The 13,939-nt window shown below is 41.5% G+C and overlaps 1 protein-coding gene across 2 annotated transcripts in view; it reads right to left on the bottom strand.

Moving 5' to 3' along the window:
• Gtf3c3 (general transcription factor IIIC subunit 3) overlaps positions 1–13,939 on the bottom strand; it is a 33,308-nt gene that overhangs the window by 13,759 nt on the left and 5,610 nt on the right. For both annotated transcript variants that reach the window (XM_006974872.4, XM_042260370.2), the window contains exons 4-9: positions 10,875–10,998; positions 8,748–8,939; positions 7,538–7,703; positions 3,452–3,599; positions 2,930–3,002; positions 134–237 (exon numbers count right to left, since the gene is read on the bottom strand). In XM_006974872.4, coding sequence (XP_006974934.1) covers positions 134–237; positions 2,930–3,002; positions 3,452–3,599; positions 7,538–7,703; positions 8,748–8,939; positions 10,875–10,998 — 807 coding nt within the window. The remainder of the gene's footprint in view (positions 1–133; positions 238–2,929; positions 3,003–3,451; positions 3,600–7,537; positions 7,704–8,747; positions 8,940–10,874; positions 10,999–13,939) is intronic.

Here is a 13,939-nt window from a genome sequence, read left to right as displayed (position 1 = left end):
TTTACTGTGTCTTCCCCGTTGTAAGAAATGTAACAATCTAAAGTCAAGTTACAATGTCTGGTCATCTGCAGAGAGTGGACTCAGCGGGAAGGATCCTACTGCTTAGGCAGGCACAGTTCCCGGTGCTACTTACATTGAGTGGCTCGAGGATGTTGAGATGCACCAGGCACACCATCAGCTTCACCGTGATGTCTATGGGCACACTATCAGGTATAGAGCAGGTGACGGTCTCCGCAGCTGGGGAACATCAGAAAGGCATTCCTATGTGCAAGCTCAGGACGTAGAGCACCCTAAGGCAACTCCAGCCTGCACCCAAGAGCCAGTTTCCAACATCTCTAAGGGAAGATCCCAGTCAATGCTATTCTAGTCAACTCTGTTAGCAGCTTCTGACCTCCTTCAGTCTGTCTTTTGTTTGCACTTTAGCCTGCCTTTTTCCTAACATCAACTTATTTCAGACAAACACAAATTTCCATACCTTTTACCAGACGACAGAGGATTAAAAATAAAAAATGACCAGGATATATGAAACCTCTTTTTAAATTCTTGAATTCAAAAGCTTCACTTAAGACTTTACTTGAGAGATTTATAAAAGGGGCTAAATACTTTTCTGCTTTCTAAAACTTCATTATAGCAAAACAACTTTTAAAATTCTGGGAAATTAAAGGAATTCTATATTTCATATTTTGCACATTAAATTACAATTCAGTTTGTTTCTATTTCATAAACTGTACATGATATTAGTGATGTGCCTTTAGTGGTAGACTCAAATTTAAGTTACTTACAAATTAAATAATCTCATCCGTTTTACAGAATTTGCCGTTAATTGTCTGAGCTAACCAATCATAGGAATATGATTTCATTATGAGACTGTTTTAACAATGAACACCATGATAGTAACTGATAACACAAATTTAACTTTCATATTTATTCTACACAATTTTCCTACCATGACATTTTACTCTCTCAAGACCTAGGCTCCCTAAGGACACATGTCAAGTCTACTTGACTAAAGGCAGTACCTACAGCATACTTCTTCTGAAGACTGTATCTGTGGTCACCCACCTACAAAAGTACTAACCAATACGGTCACTGTAATGACATTGTGACTTCTAAATAGGTTTCTTCTTAGATCTAGGTTTTATATCCCAAATACTAGCATTTTGGTTTATTGTTTAACATGGTCTGAATGTTTATATCCCCAACACATGGTATAGTATATGATGGCATTAAGAGGTAAGGTCTCTGGAAGGTAAGGTCACAAGAGCTCTGCCCTCAGGATGAGGATTCACGTCTTTATAAAGAGGTCTAAAGGAGTTCTGTGTGTCTGTCTCCCACATGAGGACACACAGATGGTACTGTATCAAACCTTTGCTGCCTTGGTCTTCAACTTCCAAGCCTCTAGAAATTTCTGTCTGTAGATCACCAAGTCTAAAGTGTTTTGATATAGCAGCCCAAATAACTATTTAATGAAATACACAGAAAGCTATCTGAAGCAGATAGTACTTGGCATCAACTCACTTCCCATAACTCCCACCAAAATCCTCTCGAGATAAGGATGAAAACTACTACACAGGGACTCTCTCACAGGAGTAAGGACACACACTATGACCCCAAATGACAAGTGTGTCCCACCTTGGAGGCTAAGTCATACATGTTAACATTTTCTTAGACTAGGTCAATGGGTGTGGTGCAAAGACCAGGCAGGAGCTAGAAGAGACTCGAAGGCACACTTCAGGTACGGCTGTCTACTCAGACCGTGATTATACATCTGAGCTTTCACACATGGTAGGATAATCACACCAGTCCCTCCTTTTTATGTGAATACTAAGTCTTAGAGTTTTCAACAGTCGATCACTTAAAGCCCTGGGGGAAAGTAAACTGCTCTGGATCTAAGGAGCGATCTACTCAGTAACTCACTCCTTTTCTTCTAAGAATCAATAGGAGCTGAGTGCGGTGATGCACACCTGTGATCCGAGCATGTGAAGGCTGGGGCGGGAGGACTGCAATGGTGAGACAGTTTCTGTAGAAACTGCTGCTCTGAGGAGAGAGGAGGCTGTGGTAGTGAGGTCAGGTGCAGGGCCTGCGCACTCTGCACAGGTCGTGGTCTTTGCTGGGGTCGGTGCCTGAGAGATGAATGAGGCAGCAGGCGCTAAGGATGGCGGGAAGGAAGACGGAGTCTGGGCAGCTAAAGGGCTCACTGCTAGTTTCCGTATGCCACACAGAGCTGAGACCGACACCCGTTATTTTACAGCCATACTTTTCCTTCTCTTTTCTTTCTTTCTTTCTTTCCTCTTTCTCTTCCTTCCTTCCTCCCTCTGTCCCCTTCTTTTTCTGTCTGTCTTTTTTTAGGACAGGTTCTTGCTGTGTAGCTCTTGCTAGCCTCAAACTCAGAATTGTCATGCCTCTGCCTTCCAAGTGCCAGAATTGTGTCACCGTGCCTAGCCTAGCCATGATTTTTGGTTTAGACTTTTTTCTTCTAAAAAATTATGTTTGGCTAGGTATGGTGTTGCTTACCTGTAACCATAGCACTCTGGAGGCTGAGGCAGGAGGATTGCCATGAGTTTGAGGCCAGCCTGGGCTACATGGTAAGTTCCAGGTTAGGCTACAGAGTAAGATCCTATCTCAAAAAGAGACAGACAAAATAGAATAAAACAAAAGTTAAGAGAAGTAGGAAGTTCAAATGGGCATATTAATAAAGGAACTCAAGACATATTTTAAAATTGCTTATAAACCAAGGTCTAGCAATATATCTCAGTGCCGAGTGTTTGTCCTTCATGCACAGGCCCTGGGTTTGACCCTAGCATTGCAAACAGAAAAGAAGATTTCATAAAAGCCAATATAAGAAGCCGGACTCCTGCGGTGGACATGACGAGAACATTACATCTAACAAGAGGGTTCTGCAGGGTCCCTACGTGAAGTTAACTACAACCTTTATTCTCTTCTGAGGTGCCTTCTTCCACAGTTTCCTTCTCTAGGACAATTCCAGAAAAATCTGTAATTACCTAAAAAAATGGAAAAAAAGGAGAAATAAAAGCTATGTATAAAAACCTTTTTGTGAGTATTTATTTCTAATAGTCCTTACAATATAAAATGGTATTAAAGAAGAATCTTTTTGAAATAAGAAATTCTAACTATAGAATATTAACATTATTACATCATATTGACTAAACCAAAGATTTATCAGTTCAACTGCAAACCAACCTCCTTTCTCCAACAGATATGGCTCTGGTGAGTCCTGCTACCATAGAGTGTAGATAGGCTTTATAGTGGCAACATCATTTATCATATAATTACAGTCTGTATTTCACACAGAATCCAGAAATCTATTATTTCTACATAGTTTAAATATGCAATTTAGAATATAACCAAAATGACAAGATGCTAATTTCTAAGCATTTCTGCAACATAAGCACAGGTCTAATCCTAAAGGAGTCGCACGTGAGCATCCTACCTCCAAAGCTTTGTCATACTGCTTGTTGGAGATATATAACTCAGCTGCGATGTTAACATCCTCCATGGAGACTAAGCCCTGGTGTTTGGAGAAGGCTTCCTCGATTATGTTTATAGCTGAAGTACTGTCATTGGCTTCATAGTAACTCCTAAAAAGGTGAGAGGCAAGTGAAGGAACAGTTGATTCTGACTCTAAAACACATTATCTCCCTCAGGATGTCTTTGTTAGAAAAGTGAAAACGCTTTAAAAGCTCAATTTGGAATGGGAACACTCAGGAGGCTTCACCTGGGAGTTAACTGTGACAAGGTGTACTCTTGTTAAATAAGCTGATGGAACAGGTCCAAAACCCTGGATTTTTGTTGTTGGTTTTGTTTTATTTAGTGCCTAGATCAAACCCAGGCTCTTGTACATTCTAGGCAAGCACAGTACCATTGAGATAATTCCCTACTCCAAGAATCTGCATAATTTTAGGTTTTTTAAATAGTGAAAAAATATTCTATTTGTAAAAATATATAGTCATGATCAGAGCTGATGCAGAGAAAAACATACAGTTTCACGATATATTGACAATGTTGTAATTTCAAGTATCTCACTTTCAAAAGCTACTTCCAATTCATTCCCAACATAAAAAACTGGCACCAACTTTTCTGGGGTGCATTCCTCCTCCCCAGCAACAGTCACACTCAGATCATTTCAGTTTTCCCGTGTTTCCAGGGCAGACTGGACGGGTTGATCCAGCCTGAGCACTTCCTTGATTTGTTAATTACTAAAACTACTCCACTTGTGAGTGACACACAATTTCACTCTCTAGCTTTGTGTCATTTTACTTTTGCTTAGGAAGTTTTATAGATTTATGGTAACAGATTCATTTTCTCATTCTTTTCGTTAACTTCAATTATAAAAAAGTATGTATTGCTCTGAATTCTAAAACGTACACACACTATAGTTTACATTTTCAAACTTGTCAGTGATAGGCTGGTACCGAGCGCCATAGAGAGAGAGGTTGATGTCAGGGCAGGAAAAGGTCTAGAGTCAATACGACGACAGTGTCCACTGCCACCTCGCCTATATCGTAAGCCACTGTTTTAGCACAGCCTAGCAGTGATAGAGGGCATAGGTGAGGAGAGCCTGTAAGACTTTCTAGTTACCTAAAGCACAGTAACACTAATTTTTAAATTCAGAAATACACACTCACAGCAACTAGGACATGACTAACCTAGTTTTGTTAAAAGGGCATTTGTGAAAAAGGAGGTAGCCCCAAGAACAGAATTACGTTCTTTCAGCAGGCTGTATAATGAACACCAGAAAGTAAATTAGTGCACAGATACAGCCCTCCATCAAATGACCCCAACACCCTGACCCTGCCACTCCAGTGAAGAGAAGTGAATCTCTTCATGACAACCTGAGTCATCTCCAGTTTCTTCATCTCTAGGTCTCCTTCTTAGCGCCTTTGATAATGACATCATTGCTATAAGAAAAAAATCTGTCTAAGAACTATGAATGCCACCAATGCTGAGTTCTCATTCTTTGCAGGAGAAAAGTCTGACACACGGCAGGCCAGTCTTCCACACTTACTGATTTTAAAAGGCCTGGAAACCAGATCACCTAGTATTCACAATCTTACAAACAAGGAAAACCAATTCAACCAATGTCATAAAATGGTTTAGGTCCCATCCTCTTTGCCTTCTGTATTCAACTGGGTGCATGTGCAGTAGGGCAAGGGTCCTCCAGGACATTTTTAGGGAGAATCCCCGATTTACCATCTTAGCCTTATGCATAACTGGGTGTGTACAGGATTAAAATCAGATGCATTATGGGAAGGGACATGTGCAGTAAGAAAGTGAATACGATGAATACGTCACCTAATCTATCAGTCACAACAGAGAACTGTCCGACTATGGCCTTTCACAACCGAAACAATCAAACTCCTCCTGAACCCCAGAGGGAAACCTGGGCAGGTGAATACTCTCCCAGTCGTGTGGCCTGCAGTTTCTTTCCGATCTGTATTTTGTTTTTCTTTTGAAAAAGCTCCCTGCTGCTGTGTGGACTCTTCCTTTCAATTCTCTGGATTAGAGACTAAGAAGCGAGAAGCGCCTGACCTAGGCGCCCACTATGCCAACACTACCTCGCCGCCAAAGATCTCCAGGCAGCTTGCCTCAGTTCCTGCTCCATGGGACCTGTCTGCCAAGCTTCCCAAGGACGACCACCCGCCTCACTGGAGTGCTTTCTTCAGTGAATCTAGCATGCCCCGTTCTTTGCTTCTTCCCCGCACTGGGCATTTTCTTCTCGTCTGCGGCCTGCCTCCTCTTTTCCCCGGCGTCTAAACGCTGGAGTGACTCGGGAGTCGGTCCTTCCTCCGAGCTTTCTTCTTTCACCATCCGTTCTTCCATCCCTCCCCCCCATACACACGAGCCCACGTGCACACGGCCCACATCTGCCTCACACTCCCTAGCCACACTCTTCAGTTACATCCAGAATCTGGTCACCTTACTGCCTTCTGCTGTCTCTGCCCCATCAAGCTCTGACTTTCCCTTCCAAGTATCATTTCAGTAATTTCCTGTCTCTGCCCTGATCAAGCTATGATTTCCCTCCCAAGTATCATTTCAGTAATTGTCTGTCCCTTCCCACTCTTCAATTTTTGCTCAAAAGAGCAACCAAAATTGATGCACTTAAAAGTTAAGTCAAATCATGTCCCTTTCTCCTCAGACCCTTCAGTGCCTTCCAGACTCATTTAGAGTAAAAGCCCCCACGGGCCCGCTGCTCTGCTCCTCTGGGACCTCTAGCTGTGCTCACCTGACACATCAGCTTCCCTCTTGTTCCCTGCACATCCCTGTGTCCTCTTCCCTAAGCGCCAGCTCCCTTCAGTGAGGACCACAGAAGGCGGGGAGCCGAGTCCTTCACTCACACTGCTTTAAAATAACACACTCCATACCTTACACTTCTATCACCTTCCCTGTGTAATTTTTCTCCATCACTGATCAATGTGATACACTGAGTAACTGGCTGTCATGTGATCACTGCCTATCTCCCCTCAGAGGGCTACAGACTCAGGAGGGCAGAGAACTTTTAATAGTTGCTTGATAGTGGTCATCCTGGCTCCTTGTACCATGCCTATGGAAGATATAGTCAATGAGTATTTCTGGAGGGCAAATGAGGACCAAAGCAAAGTCAAATCAATCAACTGGCCATTGCCACACTCCACATATAACACACGTGAAAACCAAGCTGGTCATTACGAGACACCCAATGCTCCTCAGGTCCATTAGACTAAGCACTCTAGTAGCTGCAAAATGAGCTGCAGCTAATCTGGCAAGACCCTCTGTGCCCACGACATAGCATCAGCCATCAATCTAAAGTTGCTTCCCTGACTGAACTTGTAAAAACTTATCTACTGCTCCTGTATAACTGTCCTGAGAGGGTGATGGGCAGTCCACAGCTACACAGCATCAGAACGCAAGGCAAAGGACTAACAGGTCAATCCTAATATGCCAAAATGGAGACAGTTAAGCCCAGGATGAAATGCTGCACTGTGCTCTTCAAACAGAAAGAGCAGCAGGAAACGCCACTTCGCCAAATGCTTCCTGCTCTGTTCTGCTTCCTAACCCAGCAGGACAAGTAAATGCTGTGGGTTCTAAAGAAAGAGCCAGTGTCAGCGGCAGGTCAACATGAAGCCTACTATTCCAGCGCTGACTCAAGATGATTACAGAAGACTGCAGACCACAAAGATTTCAATGACACATCTGCAATAAAAAAATCTTATTTAAAAAAATCACAAATACATACAACTTCAACTAAGTCACAGAAACCTGGAGTCCAACCCCCTTGCAGAAAACACCTCACTTTTCAGCTTCTGAGTCCTAGAAATGCAATCTCACATACAAAACTTTCTAAGCAATCACACAGTTGACTTGGAAACCAAAAATCACTAAATAAAAAAATGCTATAATTGATCAAATATAAAATACAGAAAACAAAAATTTTCTTTGAACCTCAATGCAAAAATACATTCTATTTTACATAGCTTTGATTTGCAAAATGACTAATTAAGGCGTGTGTTTGTGTGTGTGTGTTTCACTTCAAACTTACTTTGCCATATCTCTAGCCAACTGCATAAAACGTTCTCCATCAGATGGAGACAAAAGATTTAAAATACGCCTATAGCCATCCATGGCCATTTTATGATCACCCATCTGTTCATACAGGCTTGATCTCTCCCACAGGTAACGAACGTTAGTAGGTTCATATTTAAGAGCTAGAAAGAAAAGAAGAATAAAAAATTACTATTTATCAAAAGAGGTGTGACTTACCTCAAAAATGTAATAAACACTTTCCCATTGGAAACAAGAAAATAATTCTGGAATAAATCTATCTTCACAAGAACTCTTGACTGGGCTTGGTCTAAGACCAGACTGGACTTTCTACAGTAATCCTCATCTGGTCACTCAAGTCACAAAAGTTAACGGCCTGAAAGCAACACTGAGCTCGGTGGGACTCTCCAATTCTGTGCTGTATTCAACACAATGTAAAGTAAGCCACAGATGAACATGAGGACGGAGGGGCTCCAGACGCACGCCGTGACAGACTGTAAGGAACAAACACATCTGGGCAAGGAGCACAAGCCAACAAACGCAAGAAACAGCTGTCACGTAACTTATAGTGCTGGCAACACAACCTGTCCACCTCAGCCTCCTCGGAGATCACAGAAGATGAGGCGGAAAGACTGTAACTGGTGTGAGATAGTGTCCCCAGACACGATGACGTGGAGAGTGCACCCCGGTTTCCTGAACAGGACTAGCATAATGACACCACTAGGTGATATGCCAACATGGAGAAGGAAGGAAAATTCCACATGGTCCCACCTAGAAGATCTACAGGTGACCAATGGATACTGAGAGAGAGAATCTGTCTCCTCCAGGGAGGAGGGAGCTATTTTCCTATCCTAAGTGGTTAGCCCTGGACACAAACACATGTAAGGGAAGCCAAATGGATTTAGCAGGTTATACATATACCTTTACGTACACACACACACTCTAATAAACAGGTGAGCATGAATTTAGAGGGTGACATGAGTGGGACTGGAGGGGAGAGGGAAGGCAGGAGCGACCGAGACACAGTCCTCATGTATAAAGTTCTCAAAACAATTTAATTTAAAAAAAGAAAGAAACAAACAAATATACTTGAGCTAACAAAACACACACACAAAAAAAAACAAATGCATTAATGACCCATCATATAACGCCTAATGAAACAAAACAAAAAAACAATCTTCCCATCTACACAAGAAAAATGTCATTACCTTTTGTATAGCAAAAAATAGCCTGCTTGATATTGTCTTGTTCCAGAGACATTTCTGCCAGCCTAACCCACTCTTCTGTGTCGCTGGGGTTTAAATGTGCAGCAATCAACTCAAACTGCAGTGACTTCTCCATGTCACCTTGGTCCTCGTATATCATGGCAAGTGTAGAGAATGGCTCATAAGCCAAAGGAGCTATAATAAGAAAAATAACAAAAGAAATTTCATTGGCTAAAGGAATAAGCCAAAGCTGATATTGATGCTACAGTTCCAAGTGCAGATTTTTTTTTCTAGTATCTAAACTCATTCCAACAGAATTATAAAAACTATTCAACAGAAACTTGAAAAATGCAAAACACTATATTATACTTTATTTTCAAACACTTTTAGACATTATTATTGATTTACATTTGAGGTGGACTCTTGCTACTGAGGTCAGGCTGACCTCAACTGACTGTGTAGACCATGCTGGTCACAAACATGAATTGACTGTGTAGACCAGGCTGGTCATCAACCTGAGATCCCCGATAGCCTCCCCAGTTCTAGAAATTCAAAGCAAGCACCATCATACCTAACATCATTCTTAAAGCATTATTTCCTTTAACAAAATACAATTTCATGAAAACCCTCCCTTCTACCACACCTTCCTTGTGAAAATCTCTTTATACTAAGGCCAAATATGGCCTAAAAACTTGGGGATTTCACCCAGGAAGCATCAGTCACATCAGTGTGGTCGAACTTGCACTATTTCACACTCCTGCATCATAGAGGATGAACGCACACAGGGTACCCAAACAGAACCTTAGTCTAGGATGTCAAATGTAACGGTTAATCTATATTTCTAAAATATTATTTATGGGAAAAAAAATCTCAAAAACTGCTGCACATTAAAGTCAAAGTGCTTCCAAAATAAACAGTTATAAGCTGAAATAAATAATATTGGAAAACAAGAACTAAGCAATAATACATCCTACAGAAATGCTTGGCTAATTTTATTTCTGATGGACTGAGGAAATACGTAGTAGCCACAAGTTACCCTAATGAGTAATCCTGGATTATAGTAAGACTTCTAAAAGGACCAAGTCTAACTAAAAGGAAATGCCACAACACTGAATGAATGTATTAGCAGTGTAACAACTACCCAAGGCACTCCGCAAGGCAAATTGATAGCAACCAAAAAAGTGATGTGACAGAAGCAACTGGTCACAAATCACTACTGAAGATGTCTTCCAACATATCTAAGGTGTGATACAAGCGACTGGTCACAATCACTACTGAAGACGTCCTCCAACAAACATATCTAAGGTGTGATACAAGCAACTGGTCACTATCACTACTGAAGACGTCCTCCAACATATCTAAGGTGTACCAACTAATGGAGATAAAATGACAAACCTAAATGTATCTTTACAAAAATATAGATTAAAATAATTTAGCAATGCCTAATCTAGAAAATGAACAAAAATCAGTAACAATATCAAAAATTCTGAAATTTATCAGAATGTTCTTCAAGTGATTCTAACAATACACTCACCACTAAAATATATATAAAAATAAACAGGGCTGAGGGTATAACTCAGTTGGTAGAGCACTTGCCCATAGTGCAGAAAGGTGTGGATTCAACCACAACACAATAGAGACAGATGGATTAATGGATACAGAAACTGGCTGATTTAAGAAGATTAATGCTAGCTGGGCGGTGGTGGAACATGCCTTTAATCCCAGCACTCGGGAGGCAGTCAGGTGGATCTCTGTGAGTTCGAGGCCAGCCTGGGCTACAGAGCAAGATCCAGGACAGGCACCAAAACTACACAGAGAAACCCTGTCTCGGAACCCCCTTCCCCCCAAAAAGGGATTAATGCTATAAGAGTCTAAAATTCCTAAAATGAAAAGTTGAAAGGGGAGAGAGGGGCCAGAAAGAGTTCAAAAGATATTACTAATTTTTCACTGAATCACACCCGTGGTCTCCATTTTCTAGTAACTCCTACCAATGTGAAAAGCAGCAGGTTACTATTACAGTCACCTCGACTTCTGAATGTATTTTATATAAGTAGCACAATCAAATGCTTCCCATTTGCTAAAGAAGTCAACCAGTTAGCTATTATCAATTAAAGTCCCTGCAGAAAACACCTTGTCTTATGATTTCCATGCACATCAATATCGCCTCTTCATGTTCTCCTCGAGCAAAGCGAATATTGGCTTCACCCATGAGACCTCTCAGGGCTCTGGGCAGTTTACTTCGAGGCCTCTTCTCCTGTCCAGAGGAAAACAACAAGGAGATTTAGATAGAGTAAAGCTCAGATTTCAATTCCAAACACACATATAAAACTTCTAAACCTTCTAAACTCAGAACTAGGTACGTAGTAATTAGAATTCTGATGCCTTAATTTTAGGTCTAATTACACAAAGCAAGCTAAAATTCAAATTCAGGAAAGAACCAAATTATTTTATGATACTCTCCAAAGAGGAACACTAAAGAAAGTCAAAACAAACAGAAACAAAACAAAACCTTCCAATAGTTGAAAGTTCAACGCACAATTAAATACAAACTGCCCAATGGTCAGAATTACTGGACCACTCATCAACATACAGCATCATTACACAACAAAATGATTCCATTCCATTCCATACCAGACACTTACCAGAAAGTCCTCCTTCTTGGAAATTTATCAACATAAACTTGATAAACAAACAACAACAAACCCCACTGAGTTACACTATGGATTTTTCAGTAGCAGAACTACAAAACATTTGACATATGAACAATCAAGGCTTATACAACATTCTCCAAGATGAAGCCTAGGAAATGAATGACAATTCTCAAGCGCCTCAGAGAAAAGGAAACATCTACACCTGGCCCAGGTAGTCAAAGGCTCTCCAATGACTTCACATCTCTGACGAGATTAAGGCAGACACTAGAAGATGGAAAGACCTCCAACTTACGGATTGGCAGAATACTGTAAAATGACCATTCTACCAAAGGAATTTACGGATCCAATGCTACCCCAATCAAAACACCCGAAATGTTCTTCGCAGAAATGGGGAAAAAAAGAACCACAAAAACAAAACCATCCTAAAGCTCATATGGAACCACAAAATACCCCAGATAGCCAAAGCAGTTCTGAGAAAAAAGCACAATGCTGGAGGGTTTGACGTTCCGTATTTCAAGGTACAGTAGAGAGTTATAGCAATAAAAACAGTATGGCACTCACACAAGACACACATGTGTACCAATTAAACAACACAGAAGATCCAAACATGAGTCCACACAGCTACAGCCGTCTGCTGTCTATCAAAGATGCCAAAAACCACACACGGGAGAAAAGACAACATCTTTAACAAAAGATGCTGGGAGAACTGGATATCCACACACAGAATAAAATGAAGCCCAGATTTACCACCCTATACAAAAACTAACTCCAAATGGAGCAAAGACCTCAATGTGAAACCTGACACTGAAACTGCCAGAAGAAAACATAGACAACCCCACATGACAGGTGTCAGAAAGGACTTCCTGAACAGGACCAATTTTCCACGGAATTAAGGCCACAACTGACAAGTGGCACCTCATAAAACCAAAAGGCCTTTGTACAGGAAATAATCAGCCAAGTGAAAAGGAACCGACAGAGTGGGAAAGACTGTGAACTACACGTCTGACAGAGGATTAATATCCAGAATATATAAAGAACTCAAAAACAAACAGTCAAGAAAAAAAATGATTCAATTAAAAAAATGGGTTTGAAATCTGACAGAGAGTTCTCAGATGAAATAAAAGTGGCTAAGATATACTTCAAGAAGTGTTCATCATCCTTATCCACTAGGGAAATGCAAATAAAAATAACTTGGAGATTTTATCTTACACTAATCAGAATGGCACAGATCAACAAAACAACAGACAACAAATGTCTCAAGGAAGGGGGAGGAGTGGAGGGCAGGACCGTTCACTGTTAGTGGGAACGCAAACTGGTCTAGACACTCTGGCAATCAGTGGGGAGAATCCTCAAAGAGCGAAAATTAATCTAAAATATATATAATTAAACTATAGCGCTCCTTGGCATATGTCTAAAGGGCATCCCACTCCACAGATAATTCCCCCGCCATAGTAACTGTTGCTCTATTCACAATAGGTAAGAAACAATGTAAATGTCCTTGAACAGATGAATTAATAATGAAAATGTGTGTATATATGCACTATGGAATACTATCCGGCTATAAGAAAAATGAAATCATGTCATACGCAGGTAAATGGATGAAACTAGAAAGCATTTTACTGAGCGAGGTAACCCAGACCCAGAAAGACAAACATCACATGTTCTCTCTTGTTTATGGATCCTGGCTCCAGGTCTTCAGATGTGAGCATATAACCTGGAGTAACTGCAGAAACATGGAAAGGTTCCTGGCAGGAGGGGAGGGTGTTATAGAGAAGGGGATAACAGGACACGGTGCTATGAAAGGGAAACAGGAAAAGCTGTGAGGAAGACTTACCTGGGGAAGAGGGTAAGCAGCGCACAAGATGCTTGAAAAAGCCATACAAATCATAGTAGTTTATGTTTACTTAAAACGTGTGTGTGTGTGTGTGTGTGTGTGTGTGTGCGCGCGCGCATGTGCGCGCGCGCGCGCGTGCATATTTACTGAAGTTACACCACTAGGGTTGAACGCTCCCCCAAGAGTGATAGTTTATCTAACAAAAGCCCAGTGCCAGGCATAGGAAATGCCTTTGGAGCTGTTGCTCAGGAGTGCAGAAGACCCCACCTCCCCCACAAAACCATACAGGCTATTGCCTTGGCCCTTGGTTGCTTATAAGAACTGAAGGTAAGACTCTCTCGCTGAAGACAAAACACACTTCAGACAGAGAATGGAAGAACAGAACTAGCAGGGACCGGAAAGACTCCTCCTAGAGGACTGACTAGCTCTCATAACATCCAAAGGTTTTCTCCTTCGCCAAGGGAGAAAAGCAATAAACAGTCACACTCAGCCGCAAAGCCTACAAACCACAACTACGACCGGAGCAGCAGCGACTCTGAAAAGTGCAATAATGGCACGGATGTACCCCGGGGTAACCAACAGCCACCTTACTGGGCTTAGCCCCTCAACCAGAGAAGATGCGTGCCCGGCCCTGCAAACTGGGCAGCTGCTCACGGCTGGTGAAACCACGGAGCGCAGAGAAGAGCTCACTTTCCTAAACCACCACAGCT

The sequence above is a fragment of the Peromyscus maniculatus genome, chromosome 13 (assembly GCF_049852395.1).
Source record: "Peromyscus maniculatus bairdii isolate BWxNUB_F1_BW_parent chromosome 13, HU_Pman_BW_mat_3.1, whole genome shotgun sequence".
NCBI lineage: Eukaryota > Metazoa > Chordata > Mammalia > Rodentia > Cricetidae > Peromyscus > Peromyscus maniculatus.
This window is presented reverse-complemented; position numbering and strand designations above follow the sequence as displayed.